Source organism: Pelophylax lessonae (genome assembly GCF_965119305.1).
Source record: "Pelophylax lessonae genome assembly, chromosome: 4".
In the NCBI taxonomy this organism is placed as follows: Eukaryota; Metazoa; Chordata; class Amphibia; order Anura; family Ranidae; genus Pelophylax; species Pelophylax lessonae.
Window position 1 is genome coordinate 613,059,949 of NC_138771.1, and position 24,205 is coordinate 613,084,153.

General features: G+C 45.6%; 1 protein-coding gene across 1 annotated transcript in view; it reads left to right on the forward strand.

Annotated features, from left to right (window-relative positions):
* LOC309553571 (A.superbus venom factor 1-like) overlaps positions 1-24,205 on the forward strand; it is a 476,096-nt gene that overhangs the window by 352,703 nt on the left and 99,188 nt on the right. Inside the window, exons 26-29 of the mRNA XM_082254843.1 lie at positions 8,538-8,697; positions 12,092-12,190; positions 15,539-15,689; positions 18,124-18,287. Coding sequence (XP_082110969.1) covers positions 8,538-8,697; positions 12,092-12,190; positions 15,539-15,689; positions 18,124-18,287 — 574 coding nt within the window. The remainder of the gene's footprint in view (positions 1-8,537; positions 8,698-12,091; positions 12,191-15,538; positions 15,690-18,123; positions 18,288-24,205) is intronic.

Below are 24,205 nucleotides of genomic sequence, written 5' to 3' on the forward strand. Positions count from 1 at the left end.
CTTTTAGGGGTACAAACAATAGTAATTGGGGCCTAGTGTGGTTGTGTACGTGTGATATACATACACTTTTTTGGGATCATATTTTCTATTCCGCTATTTAATCAAAAACCTTTGGGGATCAGTTAAATTGGGGGATAGTCTGTGTTGGTACGTGTGAGAGAGATCCACCTTTCCAAGTTGTTGGGGTTCATCTCATACTTCTGAAGGTTTGAGGGTGCTGCCTGTTCCATACTCCCCCTACTCCTAGCCTTTTAGGGGTACAAACAATAGTAATTGGGGCCTAGTGTGGTTGTGTACGTGTGATATACATACACTTTTTTGGGATCATATTTTCTATTCCGCTATTTAATCAAAAACCTTTGGGGATCAGTTAAATTGGGGGATAGTCTGTGTTGGTACGTGTGAGAGAGATCCACCTTTCCAAGTTGTTGAGGTTCATCTCATACTTCTGAAGGTTTGAGGGTGCTGCCTGTTCCATACTCCCCCTACTCCTAGCCTTTTAGGGGTACAAACAATAGTAATTGGGGCCTAGTGTGGTTGTGTACGTGTGATATACATACACTTTTTTGGGATCATATTTTCTATTCCGCTATTTAATCAAAAACCTCTGGGGATCAGTTAAATTGGGGGATAGTCTGTGTTGGTACGTGTGAGAGAGATCCACCTTTCCAAGTTGTTGGGGTTCATCTCATACTTCTGAAGGTTTGAGGGTGCTGCCTGTTCCATACTCCCCCTACTCCTAGCCTTTTAGGGGTACAAACAATAGTAATTGGGGCCTAGTGTGGTTGTGTACGTGTGATATACATACACTTTTTTGGGATCATATTTTCTATTCCGCTATTTAATCAAAAACCTTTGGGGATCAGTTAAATTGGGGGATAGTCTGTGTTGGTACGTGTGAGAGAGATCCACCTTTCCAAGTTGTTGAGGTTCATCTCATACTTCTGAAGGTTTGAGGGTGCTGCCTGTTCCATACTCCCCCTACTCCTAGCCTTTTAGGGGTACAAACAATAGTAATTGGGGCCTAGTGTGGTTGTGTACGTGTGATATACATACACTTTTTTGGGATCATATTTTCTATTCCGCTATTTAATCAAAAACCTCTGGGGATCAGTTAAATTGGGGGATAGTCTGTGTTGGTACGTGTGAGAGAGATCCACCTTTCCAAGTTGTTGGGGTTCATCTCATACTTCTGAAGGTTTGAGGGTGCTGCCTGTTCCATACTCCCCCTACTCCTAGCCTTTTAGGGGTACAAACAATAGTAATTGGGGCCTAGTGTGGTTGTGTACGTGTGATATACATACACTTTTTTGGGATCATATTTTCTATTCCGCTATTTAATCAAAAACCTTTGGGGATCAGTTAAATTGGGGGATAGTCTGTGTTGGTACGTGTGAGAGAGATCCACCTTTCCAAGTTGTTGGGGTTCATCTCATACTTCTGAAGGTTTGAGGGTGCTGCCTGTTCCATACTCCCCCTACTCCTCATCTAGCCTTTTAGGGGTACAAACAATAGTAATTGGGGCCCAGTGTGGTTGTGTACGTGTGATATACATACACTTTTTTGGGATCATATTTTCTATTCCGCTATTTAATCAAAAACCTTTGGGGATCAGTTAAATTGGGGGATAGTCTGTGTCGGTACGTGTGAGAGAGATCCACCTTTCCAAGTTGTTGGGGTTCATCTCATACTTCTGAAGGTTTGAGGGTGCTGCCTGTTCCATACCCCCCCTACTCCTCATCTAGCCTTTTAGGGGTACAAACAATAGTAATTGGGGCCTAGTGTGGTTGTGTACGTGTGATATACATACACTTTTTTTGGATCATATTTTCTATTCCGCTATTTAATCAAAAACCTTTGGGGATCAGTTAAATTGGGGGATAGTCTGTGTCGGTACGTGTGAGAGAGATCCACCTTTCCAAGTTGTTGGGGTTCATCTCATACTTCTGAAGGTTTGAGGGTGCTGCCTGTTCCATACCCCCCCTACTCCTCATCTAGCCTTTTAGGGGTACAAACAATAGTAATTGGGGCCTAGTGTGGTTGTGTACGTGCGAGATACATACACTTTTTTTGATCATATTTCCTATTCCGCTATTCAATAAAAACCTTTGAGGATCAATTGAATTGCGGGATAGTCTGTGTCGGTACGTGTGAGAGAGATCCACCTTTCCAAGTTGTTGGGGTTCATCTCATACTTCTGAAGGTTTGAGGGTGCTGCCTGTTCCATACTCCCCCTACTCCTCATCTAGCCTTTTAGGGGTACAAACAATAGTAATTGGGGCCCAGTGTGGTTGTGTACGTGTGATATACATACACTTTTTTTGGATCATATTTTCTATTCCGCTATTTAATTTAACTGGGCCTCCATGCGAGACCTGTGTGCCTTGTTGCGCTGTTTTGAGTACTCCACCAACATGGCCAGTGGCAATGACGCCGTTCTCAGCTTAACTATCCCACTTCCATGCCTCCTTGAAAAAACAATTCGGGCGATGATGGAAGAGGATGTGGCACAGGATGAGGAGGAGGAGGAGGATGAAGAGGTAACATTTCCAAGGCTTTCAGGGCAGTCATTCGCAAGGGGCTCCGAGGGTGGGTTCCTGCACACGCAAACGCCAGGGACGCAATTGTCCAGCAGGGGCACAGTTCTGGAGGATGAGGAGGATGAGGAGGAGGAGGAGCTGGAGGAGGAGATGGAACCATGTTCACAGCAGGGTGGCACCCAGGCCAGCTCATGGCCATCACTGGTGCGTGGCTGGGGGGATACAGAGGACACGGACGATACACCTCCCACAGAGGACAGCCTTTCGTTGCCTCTGGGCAGCCTGGCACACATGAGCGATTACATGCTGCAGTGTCTCCACAACGACCGCCGAGTTGCCCACATTCTAACTTGTGCTGATTACTGGGTGGCCACGCTGCTGGATCCCCGTTACAAGGACAACGTACCGTCCTTAATTCACTCACTGGAGCGCGATCGCAAGATGCGCGAGTACAAGCGCACGCTGGTAGACGCCATGCTGCTGGCATTCCCATCTGACAGCGGGGCCACAGTGGAAGCACAAGGCAGAGGAGGAGGAGGAGGAGGAGGTCGCCAACGCAACCAGGGCACCGCCAGCACCTCAGAAGGCAGGGTTAGCATGGCCGAAATGTGGAAAAGCTTTGTCAGCACGCCACAACAAACAGCAGCACCAGCAGCTCAGATGGAACGTCTTAGCAGGAGGCAGCATTTTACCAACATGGTGGAGCAGTATGTGTGCACACGCCTACATGTAGTGAATGACGGGTCTGCCCCCTTCAACTTCTGGGTCTCCAAATTGGGCACATGGCTTGAGCTTGCCCTTTACGCCTTGGAGGTGCTGGCGTGCCCTGCAGCCAGTGTATTATCTGAACGGGTATTTAGCACGGCTGGGGGCGTTATAACAGACAAGCGCAGCCGCCTGTCCAGAGACAATGTGGACAAGCTCACGTTCATTAAAATGAACCAGGCATGGATCCCACGGGACTTTTCCGTACCTTATGCAGAATAGCAATGGATACCGACCTTACCCACCCATTGTTCCATTTTTGCTCTTTCTCACTCTTTTGGGGTGTACCCTCATTTAAAATTTTTGAAAAGAAGCAGTGTTGGCTACCTCGTCCTCCTCCTCAGGGCCAGATTAATGTAGGGGCTATTGGAGCTGCAGCTCCAGGCCCCTACCTTTTATATAGGCCCCGGGTTGGCCATATTCACTGTTACCGCTCTTCTGTCACTTGTAAACACAGAAGTCTGGCTTCTATGCTCGCTTCCCCAGGCAGCACCCTCAGAACCTCCCCACACAGCGTGAAGGCCGGACAAGGAGGGACAGTTGGCGATGCATGGATGTGTTTATGGGCTTCAGAGACAGCATCCCATGTTGAATTAGGCATGCATGGCTGCACCCTTCCTCCTCTGGGTGCATGGCAAGGCACGGCCCTTAAGGCCCTTCAAAATCCTCAGCACCAAGCCCATGATGCTGTTAATCCGGCCCTGGTCCTCCTCCACCGCCGCTTCCACCTACACCGCCCATAGGTGTGCGCAGCCTATTGCATTAAGGTGTGCACCCCAAAGTTGAAATACACATGCATGTGTTTGCCAGCAGGGAGAGTAATGTATCGGGGCCATGTACCTGTAGGCAAGGAGAAATAGAGCAGAGCAGGTCCCAGGGAGATCTTTCCCATCTCCTCACTGGCAATGCTATGTGCCCTAGGTGATTAGGGTGTGCCCAGGCACACCCAGCACACCCTGTGCGCACGCCTATGTCACCGCTAGGCTTGTGACGGTATCAGATTTTCATGCTGCGATTAATTGATTAAGGTTTTGCCACGGTATACGGTATTATCACGGTATTCTATTATTAAATTTAAATTATTAAATTTCCACCTCACTTCAATTTCATTGCTGAATTTAGGGGCTTTGGTTCACTTATGCACATTATTATATAGTCAGTCAGTACAGACTCTGTGAACCAGGCCTAAAATAGGTCATCAAGCAGTGTCTGGCCTAACTGGTGATAACTGGTTCTGGCGCTCGGCTCCGATCCGATGGCCTGGTCATTAAGAGGGCAAATCCTTGTGGTCAAGAAGTGGTTAAACCTGAAGGAGGTGTTGTTTATAAATTACTTTACTATTGCTTTAGGCCTGGTTCACATGTATGCGGGTTGGTGGTTCACATTTGCACAGGCATAGCAGCCCATTGATTTGAATGGGCTGCTATGCCCTCATTTTCCGCAGAAAAAAGGTGCATGCAGCATTTTTTTAAAATTCAGTGGCCTTGAAATCCATCCTGCTTTTGCACCATGCGACTAACCTGCAGTTCCTGCTCTGGCAAGCTTTCTGCATTTTTTGTATACGTGGGCACGGCATTTAAAAATAAACAGTTTGCGTGTGCAGCAACGGCAGGTAAGTCGCATGGTGCAAAAGAAGGATGGATTTCATGGCCACTGCATTTTTTTAAATTCTGCATGCACCTTTTTTCAGCTGAAAACGCAGGCATAGCAGCTCAAGCCCATTCACATCAATGGGCTGCTATGCCTGTGCAAATGTGGGCCCCCAACCCGCATACATGTGAACCAGGCCTAAAGCAATAGTAAAGTCATTAATTGGTTAAACCTGCAGGAGGACCGGTGTTTTTATCTATTAATGACTTTACTATTGCTTTAGGCCTGGTTCACATGTATGCGGGTTGGGGGCCCACATTTGCACAGGCATAGCAGCCCATTGATGTGAATGGGCTTGAGCTGCTATGCCTGCGTTTTCAGCTGAAAAAAGGTGCATGCAGAATTTAAAAAAATGCAGTGGCCATGAAATCCATCCTTCTTTTGCACCATGCGACTTACCTGCCGTTGCTGCACACGCAAACTGTTTATTTTTAAATGCCGTGCCCACGTATACAAAAAATGCAGAAAGCTTGCCAGAGCAGGAACTGCAGGTTAGTCGCATGGTGCAAAAGCAGGATGGATTTCAAGGCCACTGAATTTAAAAAAAATGCTGCATGCACCTTTTTTCTGCGGAAAATGAGGGCATAGCAGCCCGTTCAAATCAATGGGCTGCTATGCCTGTGCAAATGTGGGCCGCCAACCCGCATACATGTGAACCGCCAACCCGCATACATGTGAACCACCAACCCGCATACATGTGAACCAGGCCTAAAGCAATAGTAAAGTCATTAATAGATAAAAACACCGGTCCTCCTGCAGGTTTAACCACTTCTGGATCGCAAGGATTTGCCCCTTTAAAGACCAGGCCATCGGATCAGAGCGCCAGGACCAGTCATCACCAGGTAGGCCAGACACTGCTTGATGGCTATATAATAATGTAATGTGGGCTGCTAGGCGTGTGTGTGTGTATATATATATTTATTAGAGCTGCACGATTCTGGCCAAAATGAGAATCACGATTTTTTAGCTTGGAATAAAGATCACGATTCTCTCACGATTCTCTGTGTAACCAAAAAAAAAAAAATTGGGATAACTTTACTGTTACGTTTTTTTTTTTTTTTTTATTCATTAAAGTCTAATCATTGCGTTTGAAAGACTGCTGCGCAAATACAGTGTGACATAAAATATTACAACAATCGCCATTTTATTCTGTAGGGTCTCTGCTAAAAAAATATATAAAATGTTTGGGGGTTCTAAGTACTTTTCTAGCAAAAAAAAAACTGATTTTAACTTGCAAACAGCAAGTGTCAGAAAAAGATCCAGTCTTTAAGAGGTTAAACTTCCTTTCTCCCTGGCAGAGGGAAGGAAAAGATACAAATGTAATCATTTTTGTTTATAGTTAGGAGACTTAATGCTGAAAGGTGTTAGCTGAGTGAGTGAATGAGTCATCCAGCTCACTGAAATGTATCAATTCACAAGTCAGGCAGACTTGACAGAGAAACTCGGTATTTTAAAAATGCCACAATAACAATACCGTGGCTATGCAATACCGCGATATATCGAATTACCGAAAACCGGCATATGTCTAGTCACCGCCACATCCACCACCACCTCAACCTCCCTCCTACTCCATATGGGCCTCGTCCTTCAGAGATGAAGAAGAACATTGTTTTATTTTTCTGTTTTTTTTTGTTGTTTTAAGTTATTTCCCTATCCACATTTGTTTGCAGAGCACTTGCCATGCTCTTAATTACGTTTTGCTGCCATTTGCAGCACTCTAGCCCTTTCCTTTGGTGTTTTAGAGCCATTTTAGTGCCTTAAATTTCGGGTCCCCATTGACTTCAATGGGGTTCGGTGTCCGGGAAAAGTTCGGTAAAAGTCCGGGACACGGACCCGGACTTTTTTTTAAAGTTCGGCCGAACCCGTCGAACACGGACATCTAGGTGTTCGCTCAACCCTACTCACTAGCATTAAAAAAACATTCAAATGGTCAGATGAAGCAAATAAAGCTTTTCACCTGTTAAAGACAAGGTTTACTTCTGCTCCCATATTACGCCATCCAGACCCATCCCTCCAATACATTCTGGAAGTAGATGCGTCAAACATGGCAGTAGGAGCAATACTCTCCCAACGACCAACTCACACTTCACCACTTCATCCAGTCGCCTTTTTTTCTAAATCCCTAAGCAGTCCAGAGATAAACTACCCCGTGGGTGAAAAGGAACTGCTTGCTATAAAATTGGTTCTGGAGAATTGTCGACATCTACTCGAAGGCACCCAATTACCAATACTTATATACACGGACCATAAAAATCTCCAATATCTTCAGACTAACAAAACTCTCTCTCACCGACAGGTACGATGGTCACTATTCCTTCTAAGGTTTAACTTCCTAGTGACCTACACACCTGCAGATAAGAACAAAAAGGCGGATGCACTATCACGACTAACTGAAGAAAACTACTTCGAAATCCCTTCCGTTCCTATAATACCTCACAAACGCATTATTGGAGTTGTCCGTTCCTTGAAGGAAGAGGTTTTGCATGGTATAAGTTTGGATTCACCCCCACCACAACTAAATACTGATGCAGAAGGCTTCCTCTACTACAACGACAAACTTTACATACCACCTACCATACGCACCAAGATCTTGGAATTATCGCATGATGTGCCTATAGCAGGACATATGGGTATGACAAAGACACTTAATCTGATTACCAGGCAATTCTGGTGGCCTGACATGAAAACATCTATACAAAAATTCGTCTCTTCATGCAATGTCTGTGCCAGGTCCAAAATTGACACTACGAGACCATCTGGTCTACTATGCAGTCTACCAATACCCCAAACTCCATGGGAAGTTGTGTCCTTGGACTTTATAGTGGAATTGCCTCCTTCTAAAGGTTTTAATACCATCTTAGTGTCAGTGGACCATCTGACAAAAATGGCACATTTCATTGCTATTCGCAGACTACCTTCGTCCAAACAAACGGCAGAACTCCTGATGAAACATGTCTTTAAGTTACATGGTATCCCAAAAACTCTTCTGTCTGACCGTGGATCACAATTTATTTCCAAGTTCTGGCAAGAACTATGTCACATACTACTGAGAAGTCGGCCCAGTTCTCCAGGAACCCGAAACCCTCCTTACTACACCAGCTCCTCAGCCACTTGTTAACTTCCCTAATCTCCCGCTGCCTCTCTGGTGTGGCTCGAGGTACAGGTAGTATTTATGAAAATACTACCTTGGAGGTCCTACTCCTCAACTTAGCTCCTAAGTCCCTGAAATCGTTTAGGACTCTCCATCTTCCTCTGCCTATGTCATTGGTCAGTGTACCATGACAGCTGGGTCTTCCCCAGCCCCACCCAATAATCTGTCCACCCGATCCGCGATACTTAGTTGCCCTGCCTTTTCTTGGCTCTTGATGACTTGTCCTGCTTCTGCTCAGCTTTTGATAATTGCTCTGCCTCTGTCTGCTTGGTTTATGTTCACTTGCCCTATCTCAGATGACTTTTTTGGTCTCTTCTTTGCTCAGGATGATTGCCTTGGCTCTGCTTGGTTTGTGATCACTCGTGCCTCTACTTTATGCATGATTACTTGTCCTTTCATCTTCTTGGTTCATGATGACTTTTTCTACACAGGCTGACAGCATATGTGGCCAAAGTTTTTGCCATGGCCCGTCCCTTGATGGACATAGAAGTTAATGTCCTGTGCGGTGCCATTAAGTGGCTAATCCTAGAGAAACAAAAACCAGACGGATTGTTCAAAGAAGATGCTCCAGTAATTCATCAGGAGATGATAGTAAGTATCTATTAAAATTGGCACTACCTACTTGCAGATGCAGAGTAGACTGAAAAAGAAAGCTTTCAAAACAAGAATGTAAAATATAAATGTCCCAAAAGCTTAAAATTTCTCTCTGTTTATTAAGCTAAGCTATGGTATCATTTTAATCCCCAACCTTTATTAACCACTTGCCAACCGCTCACTGAGTTGGTACTGCGGCAAAGTGGCTCGTTATCGTCCAGCGACGTAGATCTACGTCGCTGGACTCCACCCTCTCCCGGGCGCCGCGCGCGCGCTGCTGGGGGCTCGCTCCCGCTGTATTCAGACACAGCGGGAGTCAGGCCAGGGGAGGAGAGGGGGTGATCCCCGCCGCTCTTCCCCGATTGTCGGGGATTGAGTGAGGAAATCCGCCCGCTTGTGTAAACAAAGTGGTCGGACCTCCTATGTGACAGACAGTGACAGATCACAGAATTCAGCATAGCTGAACCTGCGATATGTGTCTGTGTCTCAAAATCCCCTCCCCCCACACACGTCAGTAAGCATGAAGCATACATTTAACCCCTTGATCACCAATAAAGTTAACCCCTTCCCTGCCAGTGTCAATATTACAGTAACAGTGCATATTTATAGCACTGATTACTGTAGTAATGTCACTGGAACCCCCAAAAGTGTAAAAAATGTCAGTTAGGGGGTCTGCTCTGTCCGCCGCAATGTCGCAGTCCCACAAAAAAAAACGCAGATCGTCGCCATTACTAGTAAAAAAAAATAAACAATAAAAATTACAAATCTTTCCCGTAGTTAGTAAACGCAATAACTTTTGCGCAAACCAATCAAAATACGCTTATTGTGATTTTTTTTTTACCAAAAATATGTAGCAGAAAAAAAATTGGCCTAAAATGTTAAAAAATTTTGATTTTTAATTTTTTTGGGGGGAATGTTATACAGTATATCAGAATGTAAAAAATTATTATTATTTTTTTTTTCAAAATTGTCGCTCTTTTTTAAAAAATTAAAAATCGCACAGGTGATCAAATACCACCAAAAGAAATCTCTATTTGTGGGGGAAAAAAAGACATAAATTTAGTTTGGGTATAGCATCGCATGTCCGCGCAATTGTCTGTTAAAGTAACGCAGTGCCGAATCGCAAAATATAGCCTGGTCAGGAATGGGGTAAAATCTTCCGGTCTTAAAGCGGTTAAAAATACGCTCATTGAGAATTTTTTTGTCAAAGACATGTAGCTAAATACATTTTGGCCTAAATATATGACAAAAATTGAATATATTGGATATTTTTTAACTGTCAAAGTAGAAAATGTCAATTTTTTCGCGAAATTTTCACTATTTTTTTTATTATCGCAAAAAATGCAAAGCGCAGAGGTGATCAAATACCACCAAAAGAAAGCTCTTTTTGTGGAAAAAAAAAGGATGTAAATTTCGTTTTGGTACGGTGTTGCATGACCGCGCAATTGTCAGTTAAAGTCGCGCAGTGCCAAGTTGCAAAAAAGTGGCCTGGACGTAAAGCAGGAAAATCCTCCGGTGGTAAAGTGGTTAATGGTGTTAGTGATAAGGCCATTTTTAGAATTAAAGATGATTGAATTAGAACTACCCCTGCAGAACATGTGATTTTCAATATCCAATTTTATTGTAAATTATGCTCATATTATGTGTACGACTTGCAATTGTAAATCCTGTCAAGCTAGAAAAATGGGTAATTCTTTCCTTTATCTAATTAGTGAAGCTGACCTTCAGGATGTATTTATATAAATACCCTGCCTGCAATTAGATGCAAAAACCCTAGAGAGGGTTCCAGTGGTTAGCGGGGAGAAGAATCCCCATTGAAAGCAACAGGAGACGTACGGCTCTTGCAGCTAATCGTGGCCACTCATGCAGCGATCACGTGGCAGGCAGTCTGCACCCAGGGCCAATCACTCGCATGCGATTGCTGCATAAGTGGATACATGCGAGTGGCTGTGATTAAATGTGAGAGTCTCCAATTGCTTTTAATGGGGTTTATCATGGGAACCCTCTCTGGGGTTCTCGCATCTAATCACAGTCAGAAGGATCTCATTTAGCCAAGTCATATATATGTATATATATGTATACTCATCCTGGGTGTAAATTTTGGACAGAATAAAAGTGGTATGCAAGATGCTTGAAAGAGACCATGCTTGTCAAGCTGACACAACAACCATCCCTAACATATAATACCATTTTAACATACCTACCTTCAGGGGTTTTTCTCAGCAGGAACATGAGGGAGAGTGGTTCTGGCACCTCCAGCACTGAATGTATGTAATAGCAAGGGGTGTTGGGTGTGCTGGAGGGAGTATTAATGCTGGCTGTTGGGGGATCTATTGTCATAAGTAGGGATCTGTTTTTGTGTTCGGGTCTATTATTGCTGGTGGGGGATCTGTTGTTAAAGGCAGAAGTCTACTGTTGTTGGCTTCTCTGGAGGGTCTATTGAAGCTGCCTGCTGGGAGATCTATTGTTGCTGCTGGGCGGTCTAATGTTACTGGGGGTGGTTCTTTTGTTGCTGGGTGTGGTATTTTGTTGTTGGTGGTCCATTGATGCTGTGAGTTCGGGGGGGGGGGGGGGCTTTTGTTGTGTGTGGGTTCTATTGTTGCTGGAGTGTGGGCTATTGTTGTATGGGGATCTGTTCTTGCTTGGGGGTCTATTGTTGCTGGCTGCAGGGCATCTATTTTACTGCCTTTCTTCTTATCATTAACAAATTCCATACAAATGATTTAGCACTATATTTTTCTAAAAGGGGTGGTACTGTGAGGTGGGTAGGGGGTGGAACCAAGGGACAGTGCTCAAAAGTGGGTAGGGGGTGGAGACAAGGGGTGACTCAGAAGGGGGCAGTTCCTGAACCTATTCTCTGAAAAAAAAAACTGTCTACCTTGCAATTTGAATAAATTATCCCAGATTTCGTGACACCATGGGGATTGGATTATGTGTAAAGAATAGGGTGGATTTACAATTTTATCTGCTTTGGCACATTCTTTGGTGATTGGATTAAGGTGGTTGGGTTACCAGTTTGGCTAAAAATGGCTGGGTATGTTTCTGACACTCTCAACTGAAGAAGCACATTGGATGAGTAATGAAATTACTTGATCAATTAAAGAACCAGTCCAGTTAAATTTTACTTTTATTTTGGCTTGACATGCACTTTAATGCTAAAGTCCACCCTAGTCTTGGCCTAATTATAGAAAAGTGATGTTCTTCTTTATTTATTGCTCTAGTTAGAAGAAGTATCATGAAATGTTATCAATTATTTTACCCAATCCAATATTCAAAACTATATATTGGAGAAGATTCTAGACTGAGATCTGTGTTCCTCATTACCTGCCAGTTAAAAATGTAAGGCTTCAACATTGCTTTTCATATATTCTTCTTCTCTTTCCTCTCATAGGGTGGATTTCAAGGATCCAAAGAACCAGATGTTGTTCTCACAGCCTTTGTCCTGATTGCAATGTTGGAGAGTGAGGAGGCCTGCAATGCACATGTAAATGTAAGTAAACTAGCCATACAACTGACACTGTTCCGCTCACAACTGACATTGAATGACAATCCCACACCTGGAAAGGATATTACACTTTAGAGGACATAGCTAGTATCCATTTATCTATACAGAGTTTTCAATTGGAACCATACGAGTAAAATCGAATACCTCGTTTCTACTGAGCGGATCGGTTCGGGTCGATTCGCTACAGTACCCTATTTTGAGTGTTTCCATTATGAAAGTGGCCCATACAACTGAACCAAACCGCACCATTCCTGGTCCTCCTTCAAATGTAGGGCCATAGGAAATGGTACGGTACGGTTAGGGCGGAGCTACTGGTGTCACACGATACATTCCACTGATTGGGGGACAGGAAAACGCCAATGCTCACGTCAAACGAAAGCGCAAAACAAACACCACATTTGGTGTAAACCCTACATGGCCCCTGGCAGTCCGACTTGCAGTGGAAATGCTCCCCTGAATAGGCCAGACCATTCTAACCCTTCCAAACTGTACCGACCCGAACCGTTCTGCTCAGTGGAAATGAGGCATAATGCTCCTTTTAAACCCTTTATGAAATGTTATTGCAAATTTCTAAAGGTTCCTGGTCTGTCTGCCCTTCTCCTTTACTGAATTTTTTCAGAATGAGTGCCACCCACAAAAATTGGTGGATTTTGGCTTCTAACTAACCTTGGATGTAGACCGTGTGTGCCCAGGATCTCATTTTTGTATAGTTCTGGCCGCACACCAACTGGCTGCAGCTGATCACTGATTTTGTGTTCTGCAATGGCACTGAATGTTGCTGCCACCAGAAGCGGCATTTAGTCACCCTTGAAGGCAGCAAACTATCTTCAGATAAGCATCTGTGTAAATGTAGCCTTGGATGGAGACGCAGTTTTGTAGCAAAGGGCACCTAAAGGGAATCTGTGATAAAGCCAATAAGAAAGTTGCCAATGCTGATTTATTTATTTAGAGGTTCAAGCTCTGGGGATGTCATTCTAATTCTGGCTCAACTACCTAATGAGTCAGTAGACTGGAATGGGTGGGATTCAGTGTATGGAAAGGGTTATGAGATTATAGTGATTGCTAATGGTCAGTTGTACTCTAGGTATTAGAGACAGGATCAATTGACATCTGTATCTTTAAAGAAAATCTGTGAGGACAGAAACACAGAGGTCTGCTACTGCTGACCTGTTTTAAAGGTACATGGTTTCCAGCTTTAATCGTTATATTTGTCTTATTACCTAGGCACAGTCTGCCCATGCATCCATTGCGGAGGTGCTTGGGAGGTGACTTATTCACATGTGCTTGTAAATGTCGGCTTGAGCTATTAAGCTCATTAAACTGCAGATTTTTCAGCAAAGCAGATAAGGATGGACAGCAAAACCTGTGACCCTAATGGTCCACCTGCTGGCCAAAAACGAAAATGCAAAATCCCCATTTCAAATTCAGCTAAAAAAATATATACAGTCAGGTCCATAAATATTGGGACATCGACAAAATTCTAATCTTTTTGGCTCTATACACCACAACAATGGATTTGAAATCAAACAAACAAGACGTGCTCTAACTGCAGACTTTCAGCTTTAATTTGAGGGTATTTACATCCAAATCAGGTGAAGGGTGTAGGAATTACAACAGTTTGCATATGTGCCTCCCACTTTTTAAGGGACCAAAAGTAATGGGACAATTGGCTGCTCAGCTGTTCCATGGCCAGGTGTGTGTTATTCCCTCATTATCCCATTTACAAGGAGCAGATAAAAGGTTCAGTTCATTTCAAGTGTGCTATTTGCATTTGGAATCTGTTGCTGTCAACTCTCAATATGAGATCCAAAGAGCTGTCACTATCAGTGAAGCAAGCCATCATTAGGCTGAAAAAAACAAAACAAACCAATCACAGAGATAGCAAAGACATTAGTTGTGGCCAAATCAACTGTTTGGAACATCCTTAAAAAGAAAGAACGCACCGGTGAGTTCAGCAACACCAAAAGACCCGGAAGACCACGGAAAACAACTGTGGTGGATGACCAAAAAATTATTTTCCTGGTGAAGAAAACACCCTTCACAACAGTTGGCCAGATCAAGAACACTCTCCAGGAGGTAGGTGTATGTGTGTCAAAGTCAACAATTAAGAGAAGACTTCACCAGAGTGAATACAGAGGGTTCACCACAAGATGTAAACCACTGATGAGTCTCAAAAACAGGAAGGCCAGATTAGAGTTTGCCAAACAACATCTAAAAAAGCCTTCACAGTTCTGGAACAACATCCTATGGACAGATGAGACCAAGATCAACTTGTACCAGAGTGATGGGAAGAGAAGAGTATGGAGAAGGAAAGGAACTGCTCATGATCCAAAGCATACCACCTCATCAGTGAAGCATGGTATGGATGATGCGACTGCTGACAAAAGCAGCAGGATGAATTCTGAAGTGTTTCAGGCAATATTATCTGCTCATATTCAGCCAAATGCTTCAAAACTCATTGGACGGCGCTTCACAGTGCAGATGGACAATGACCCGAAGCATACTGCGAAAGCAACCAAAGAGTTTTTTAAGGGAAAGAAGTGAAATGTTATGCAATGGCCAAATCAATCACCTGACCTGAATCCGATTGAGCATGCATTTCACTTGCTGAAGACAAAACTGAAGGGAAAATGCCCCAAGAACTAAAGACAGTTGCAGTAGAGGCCTGGCAGAGCATTACCAGGGATGAAACCCAGCGTCTGGTGATGTCTATGCATTCCAGATTTCAGGCTGTAAATGACTGCAAAGGATTTGCAACCAAGTATTAAAAAGTGAAAGTTTGATTTATGATTGTTAATCTGTCCCATTACTTTTGGTCCCTTAAAAAGTGGGAGGCACATATACAAACTGTTGTAATTCCTACACCGTTCACCTGATTTGGATGTAAATACCCTAAAATTAAAGCTGAAAGTCTGCAATTAAAGCACATTTTGTTTGTTTAATTTCAAATCCATTGTGGTGGTGTATAGAGCCAAAAAGATTGGAATTGTGTCAATGTCCCAATATTTATGGACCTGCTTGTATTTTACATTTTTTTTATTCTAACCATAACAAATAAAGTATTGGGCATATAATGGTCTATAAGGTACTTTCCTAAAATCCACACAACATAACAATACACCTGCTTCTTTATTTAGTATGGAATGGAATGTGAACACACAATGGAAATTAAGGGAGGAATGACAAGTATGAGAGGCAAGGAATCTCATGGGCCGCCTCAGGAACCATTGCACCCTATTGATTTCCTGCAACTATACCCTAACATCTTGAGATCAACTTCATTAACCCTTTACTTTTTTCTTTCTTTCTTTCTTTCTTTTTTTTTGTTGATAGAACCTAAAGCTTAGTATTGACAAGGCAGCCAGCTTCCTGCTGGGCCAGTATCCAAGTCTGGAAAAACCATACTCTGTTGCAATAGCCTCATACGCCCTTGCAAAGGCTGGATCCATCGATAATTCAGCAAAATTGATGTCTGTGTCAAAAGGTACAGAGACCTATAGCATAATCTTGAACATACATTTTGAGAGTTTTTATCTACACAAAATCATTTAAACTGCAAGTCATTTGTGATCAAGCAACAGATATGCATAAGTGAATGTAAACTCTTACATTTACCCACTGAAGTGACTAGATGCAGAGGATACACAGAGATGGAACAAATTCTCTGACCTAAGTTGTACCGGTTTATTTGTAGCTCCTCTTTGACCTTCTAAAGCACACATTTTACACAGCATTTCTGAGTTCCAACAGGCATGGGGTGGGAATCTGATGTCACACACTGCACAATATAGAGCAGAGAGTTGTGTGTAATCTGAGACCTGAGTGGAGAGCACAGTCTTACAGGGAAACATTCAGAGCTGAGTCTGTAAATTGCACTTTGTGTGCTGGGGGGGCTGCCTGGCAAAGGATGCCTTATAAAGGGGTCCTGCATGGCTCTGAAACATTGTATTATGTCTTCTGTGATAAAGATTGTGGATGCTATTCGACAATCCATGGTTCAATAAAGATTTTGGATGCATCTGTGATGTCTCTGGTGAAATTGTGCATTGGGAATATTGACACTAGTCTAAGTAAGGTTCCTTTTAAGGCCTCATGCACACTATGCTCTTCTGCTGTAAAAATGTGCCAAAAGCAACATTTTTTAAACATATTTAGACAGGTTATGGTGTGTCAAACGTTTAGGCTTTTTTTTTTTTTATTTCATTGGCCAGAATAGTAATTTCTGGCAATTGAAATGAATGAACGCTCAAGCGCAAAACATGCCTAGCATTTTGGCATGTTTAGAAGCGCTTTCATGCATTTAGACACGTCCGGTTTTATTTTCTGCCAAAAATCTCCTCTTCTGAACATGACTTTGGTGTGTTTCGATTTCTGGCCCTAAATACCTCTAAATGTCTGTAGCAATGCCCCCTGGAGGGCTGCTGAGAATTGCGCTTTCTGGATTCCCCTGGGTTACCCTTAGCAACTGATAGCAGACAAATAGCATTGAAAGTCCTTGGCTCTGTCAATAACCAATCCAGGGGATGTTGGTTTTTGTGTTTTTATTTGGAACTGGGACAGGAGAAGGGATGAGTGGGATACTCCAACTATGAACTATGTACCATTGTGAGGACAACTAGCTGTAGTGTGCGGCAAGGCCGCTACTTCACCTTGCCACAGAAATTAAGATAGGTAATGTGATCCTGTTTAAGTTATTCTTCAGGGTTCTAACTTGGCACCCCCTTTCTCACTTGCTGTGTGCACTGACACCTGCCTGCTGAGTCTCCACTGGAGCAGTCCCCTTTCCTGGGCAGACCCCTGGCAAGCTTCCCGGCACTCACGGACACTGTTTTTCCCAAGGTTGCTCTGCCTCCAATTCCACTTGTCAGCTTCCTGGACCTCCTGGTTCAGCACCACACTCTTGGCTCACTAGGCCGACCATCTGTGACCACCTTCCACAACAGACATGAGGAGAGACAGCTGTCACCCTCCTCCTGGGACCTGGCTTCCCACCCAAAGACACCCTGTCACATGTGCCCTTGGCTTTTATAACATATCCCAGGATGCACCACTGTTTGTGCCAACCCACTGGGATAGTTACAAAGCCTATGTTTCACTGGCTGGGTTTCCTCCACTGTCCAAAAGGCTCCCCTATTGGATACAGTGGGGACACTCCCTCAGCCCAGATGAATCACACATGGACACATGCAACAGGCAGAATTAGGCCTCTTTCACACGGGCGTTCCGTTTTTTATGCCCGATCAGGTCCTTTTTTTTGTTTTTGGAATGGACACGTTCCGTATGTCCGTTTTTCCTCCCATCCGTTTGCGGATGAAAAACGGACATAATGCATGTCTATGTAAATACGGATGTCAGCGGATGACACCACTGACATCCGTTTTTGCGTCCGTTCCGTTTTTTGAAGGTTCTCTTCCGTTCAAAAAAACTGAATGGAACGGACGAAAAACGGATGTCATCGGATGATCATCCGCTGACATCCGTATTTACATAGACATGCATTATGTCCGTTTTTTATCCGCAAACGGATGGGATGAAAAACGGACATACGGAACGCCCGTGTGAAAGAGCCCTTACTGATCAGGCTCCCCTGATAAGCAGATGGAGCAGACTATGATTTACCTGCTGCTCCCCTGTTAAGCAGGCAGAGCAAACTACTCTCCTTCCTAGCACCTATCTAGGAGGGTGCTTCATGTACTGTATGTGTGAATGAACACCTAGGCTAACATACAGGGGCAATTAGGGGCAGAAAAATTTGTCAAATGCCTGTAAAACAGGCTTTCTACAGCTGCAGTGTGCATGGGGCCTTAGGTGTGAAATGTTATACATTTTTTTAAACATGTGACTGTGTAGCACCTGTGCTAAATGGCTGCTATTGTTCTGTCCTAACCATTTACTCTGTTGTGTGTTTTCCCCGAAAGACAAGAGCCATTGGGATGAACCAGGAGCTCAATTCATTTCTTTGGAGGGCACATCTTACGCTCTGCTCGCTCTACTGCAAATGAAAGAATATGAAGGCACAGGAGATATTGTACGCTGGTTGACTGAACAAAGATACTTTGGAGAGGTGAAGGGATCTACACAAGTAAGCAGCATGAATGGTTCTTATTAGGGTTGAGCGGACACCTAGATGTCCGTGTTCGACGGGTTCGGCCGAACTTTAAAAAAAAGTCCGGGTCCGTGTCCCGGACTTTTTCCCGAACTTTTCCCGGACACCGAACCCCATTGAAGTCAATGGGGACCCGAACTTTAAGGCACTAAAATGGCTCTAAAACACCAAAGGAAAGGGCTAGAGTGCTGCAAATGGCAGCAAAACGTAATTAAGAGCATGGCAAGTGCTCTGCAAACAAATGTGGATAGGGAAATAACTTAAAACAACAAAAAAAAACAGAAAAATAAAACAATGTTCTTCTTCATCTCTGAAGGACGAGGCCCATATGGAGTAGGAGGGAGGTTGAGGTGGTGGTGGATGTGGCGGTGACATAGGCGTGCGCACAGGGTGTGCTGGGTGTGCCTGGGCACACCCTAATCACCTAGGGCACATAGCATTGCCAGTGAGGAGATGGGAAAGATCTCCCTGGGACCTGCTCTGCTCTATTTCTCCTTGCCTACAGGTACATGGCCCCGATACATTACTCTCCCTGCTGGCAAACACATGCATGTGTATTTCAACTTTGGGGTGCACACCTTAATGCAATAGGCTGCGCACACCTATGGGCGGTGTAGGTGGAAGCGGCGGTGGAGGAGGACCAGGGCCGGATTAACAGCATCATGGGCTTGGTGCTGAGGATTTTGAAGGGCCTTAAGGGCCGTGCCTTGCCATGCACCCAGAGGAGGAAGGGTGCAGCCATGCATGCCTAATTCAACATGGGATGCTGTCTCTGAAGCCCATAAACACATCCATGCATCGCCAACTGTCCCTCCTTGTCCGGCCTTCACGCTGTGTGGGGAGGTTCTGAGGGTGCTGCCTGGGGAAGCGAGCATAGAAGCCAGACTTCTGTGTTTACAAGTGACAGAAGAGCGGTAACAGTGAATATGGCCAACCCGGGGCCTATATAAAAGGTAGGGGCCTGGAGCTGCAGCTCCAATAGCCCCTACATTAATCTGGCCCTGAGGAGGAGGACGAGGTAGCCAACACTGCTTCTTTTCAAAAATTTTAAATGAGGGTACACCCCAAAAGAGTGAGAAAGAGCAAAAATGGAACAATGGGTGGGTAAGGTCGGTATCCATTGCTATTCTGCATAAGGTACGGAAAAGTCCCGTGGGATCCATGCCTGGTTCATTTTAATGAACGTGAGCTTGTCCACATTGTCTCTGGACAGGCGGCTGCGCTTGTCTGTTATAACGCCCCCAGCCGTGCTAAATACCCGTTCAGATAATACACTGGCTGCAGGGCACGCCAGCACCTCCAAGGCTCAAAGGGCAAGCTCAAGCCATGTGCCCAATTTGGAGACCCAGAAGTTGAAGGGGGCAGACCCGTCATTCACTACATGTAGGCGTGTGCACACATACTGCTCCACCATGTTGGTAAAATGCTGCCTCCTGCTAAGACGTTCCATCTGAGCTGCTGGTGCTGCTGTTTGTTGTGGCGTGCTGACAAAGCTTTTCCACATTTCGGCCATGCTAACCCTGCCTTCTGAGGTGCTGGCGGTGCCCTGGTTGCGTTGGCGACCTCCTCCTCCTCCTCCTCTGCCTTGTGCTTCCACTGTGGCCCCGCTGTCAGATGGGAATGCCAGCAGCATGGCGTCTACCAGCGTGCGCTTGTACTCGCGCATCTTGCGATCGCGCTCCAGTGAGTGAATTAAGGACGGTACGTTGTCCTTGTAACGGGGATCCAGCAGCGTGGCCACCCAGTAATCAGCACAAGTTAGAATGTGGGCAACTCGGCGGTCGTTGTGGAGACACTGCAGCATGTAATCGCTCATGTGTGCCAGGCTGCCCAGAGGCGACGAAAGGCTGTCCTCTGTGGGAGGTGTATCGTCCGTGTCCTCTGTATCCCCCCAGCCACGCACCAGTGATGGCCATGAGCTGGCCTGGGTGCCACCCTGCTGTGAACATGGTTCCATCTCCTCCTCCAGCTCCTCCTCCTCCTCATCCTCCTCATCCTCCAGAACTGTGCCCCTGCTGGACAATTGCGTCCCTGGCGTTTGCGTGTGAAGGAACCCACCCTCGGAGCCCCTTGCGAATGACTGCCCTGAAAGCCTTGGAAATGTTACCTCTTCATCCTCCTCCTCCTCCTCATCCTGTGCCACATCCTCTTCCATCATCGCCCGAATTGTTTTTTCAAGGAGGCATAGAAGTGGGATAGTTAAGCTGAGAACGGCGTCATTGCCACTGGCCATGTTGGTGGAGTACTCAAAACAGCGCAACAAGGCACACAGGTCTCGCATGGAGGCCCAGTTATTGGTGGTGAAGTGGTGCTGTTCCGCAGAGCGACTCACGCGTGCGTGCTGCAGCTGAAACTCCACTATGGCCTGCTGCTGCTCGCACAGTCTTTCCAGCATGTGCAAGGTGGAGTTCCACCTTGTGGGCACGTCACATATGAGGCGGTGAGCGGGAAGGCCGAAGTTACGCTGCAGCGCTGCCAGGCGAGCAGCAGCAGGGTGAGAACGCCGAAAGTGCGCACAAACGGCCCGCACTTTCTGCAGCAGCTCTGACATATCGGGGTAGTTTTTAAGAAACCTCTGCACCACCAAATTCAGCACATGCGCCAGGCAAGGGATGTGCGTCAAACCGGCTAGGCCCAGAGCTGCTATGAGATTTCGCCCGTTATCGCACACCACCAGGCCGGGCTTGAGGCTCGCTGGCAGCAACCACTCATTTGTCTGCTGTTCCATGCTCCTCCACAACTCCTGCGCGGTGTGTGGTTTGTCCCCCAAACAGGCAAGTTGTAAAACTGCCTGCTGTCGTTTACCCCTGGCCGTGCTGAAGTTGGTGGTGAAGGTGTTACGCTGTCCGGATGAGGAGGCGGTAGAGGATGAGGAAGCGGAGTAGGAGGAGTTAGGAACAGGAGGCAAACTGAAGCGCCCTGCAATCCTCGGTGGTGGAAGGACATGCGCCAAATTGCTATCCGCCTCAGGCCCATCCGCCACTGCATTTACCCAGTGTGCCGTTAGGGAGATATAACGCCCCTGACCGTGCTTACTGGTCCACGTATCCGTAGTTAGGTGGACCTTGGCACAGATGGCGTTGCGCAGTGCACACCTGATATTTTCCCCCACTTGGTTGTGCAGGGAAGGGATGGCTTGCCTGGAAAAGTAGTGGCGGCTGGGCACGACGTACTGTGGGACAGCCACCGACATAAGGTTTTTAAAACTGTGCGTCTCCACCAGACGGAATGACAGCATTTCAAAGGCCAATAATTTTGAAATGCTGGCATTCAGGGCCAGGGATCGCGGGTGGGTAGGGGGGTACTTCCTCTTCCTCTCAAGTGTTTGGGAGATGGAAAGCTGAACGCTTCCACGGGACATTGTGGAGATGGTTGTTGGTGACCCAGGTGGTGGTGTTGCTGACAGATCGTCTGTTTGCGGGGTGGCAGGTGCCGGTATCACTACAGATGTGGCTGGAGCGGCCGAGACTGCAGCAGAAGAGGAAGCAGGATGAGCCAGAGACGTTTCTTGGTTTTGAAGGTGTGTACTCCACTGCAGCTCGTGCTTTGCACTTAGATGCCTGATCATGCAGGTTGTGCTCAGGTTGAGAAGGTTTATGCCTCGCTTCAAGCTCTGATTGCACAGGGTGCAAACCACTCGTGTCCTGTCATCAGCACATTTTCTAAAGAACTTCCACGCTAGAGAACTCCTTTGAGCTGACTTTGGTGCGCTCGTTCCCTTGCTGCGTTGGGCAGTAGCGGGCGTAGTGTCTAGGGCACGGCCGCTCCGCTTCTGCACCCTGCTCCCTCTTCTGCTGTGCTGGTGGCTCTGTGCGACCACCGCCTCTTCCTCCAAACTACTCAGGTCACCTGCATGACGTTCATTCCATGTGGGGTCGAGGACCTCATCGTCCTCCACATCATCTTCCACCCAGTCTTCACCCCTGCCCTCCTTGTCGGTCTCCACAATGCTGAACGCCGCAGCAGTTGGCACCTGCGTTTCGTCATCATCGGAGACGTGCTGCGATGATCCTTGCATGTACTCATCTTGAGAAATAAGTGGTTGGGCATCGCTGCACTCAATCTCTTCCACTTCTGGGGCAGGGCTAGGTGGATGGCCCTGGGAAACCCTGCTGACAGAGTCCTCAAAAAGAATAAGAGACTGCTGTATGGCTTGGGGCTCAGACTGCTGGCCTGATTTGCAAGGGGGTGAGGTGAAAGACGGTTGGACATTGGCTGCAGGTGCCAACTCTGACCTTTCTGCAGTAGACTGGGTGGGAGACAATGTGAAGGAACTGGAGGCACTGTCAGCAGCAAACCAATCTACTATCGCCTCAACTTGTTCTGGCCTCATCACTTCTAGGGGCGTTTGATGCCCTACCAAATACTGATGCAGGTTCTGTCGCCTACTCACACTTGAGGAAGGTGTTTCACTTGTGCGTGTAGCTGGCACAGATCGACCACGTCCTCTCCTTGCAACAGGAGCTCTACCAGCAGCACCACGACCCAGGCCACGGCCCTTATTTGACGGTCTCCTCATATTTCTGTAATTTAAGATCTTGCCCTAGAAAGGTTTTTATTGAATAGCGGAATAGGAAATATGATCCAAAAAAGTGTATGTATCTCGCACGTACAAAACCACACTAGGCCCCAATTACTATTGTTTCTACCCCTAAAAGGATGGATGAGGAGTAGGAGGAGTATGGAACAGACAGCACCCTCAAATCTTCAGAAGTATGAGATGAACCCCAAAAACTTGGAAAGGTGGATCTCACACGTACCGACACAGACTATCCCGCAATTCAATTGATCCTCAAAGGTTTTTATTGAATAGCGGAATAGGAAATATGATCAAAAAAAGTGTATGTATCTCGCACGTACACAACCACACTAGGCCCCAATTACTATTGTTTGTACCCCTAAAAGGATGGATGAGGAGTAGGAGGAGGAGTATGGAACAGGCAGCACCCTCAAATCTTCAGAAGTATGAGATGAACCCCAAAAACTTGGAAAGGTGGATCTCACACGTACCGACACAGACTATCCCGCAATTCAATTGATCCTCAAAGGTTTTTATTGAATAGCGGAATAGGAAATATGATCAAAAAAAGTGTATGTATCTCGCACGTACACAACCACACTAGGCCCCAATTACTATTGTTTGTACCCCTAAAAGGATGGATGAGGAGTAGGAGGAGGAGTATGGAACAGGCAGCACCCTCAAATCTTCAGAAGTATGAGATGAACCCCAAAAACTTGGAAAGGTGGATCTCACACGTACCGACACAGACTATCCCGCAATTCAATTGATCCTCAAAGGTTTTTATTGAATAGCGGAATAGGAAATATGATCAAAAAAAGTGTATGTATCTCGCACGTACACAACCACACTAGGCCCCAATTACTATTGTTTGTACCCCTAAAAGGATGGTTGAGCAGTAGGAGCAGGAGTATGGAACAGGCAGCACCCTCAAATCTTCAGAAGTATGAGATGAACCCCAACAACTTGGAAAGGTGGATCTCACACGTACCGACACAGACTATCTCGCAATTGAATTGATCCCCAAAGGTTTTAATTGAATAGCGGAATAGAAAATATGATCAAAAAGAAAGTGTATGTATCTCGCACGTACACCACCACACTAGGCCCCAACTACTATTGTTTGTACCCCTAAAAGGATGGTTGAGCAGTAGGAGGAGGAGTATGGAACAGGCAGCACCCTCAAATCTTCAGAAGTATGAGATGAACCCCAAAAACTTGGAAAGGTGGATCTCTCTCACACGTACCAACACAGACTATCCCCCAATTTAACTGATCCCCAAAGGTTTTTGATTAAATAGCGGAATAGAAAATATGATCCAAAAAAAGTGTATGTATATCACACGTACACAACCACACTAGGCCCCAATTACTA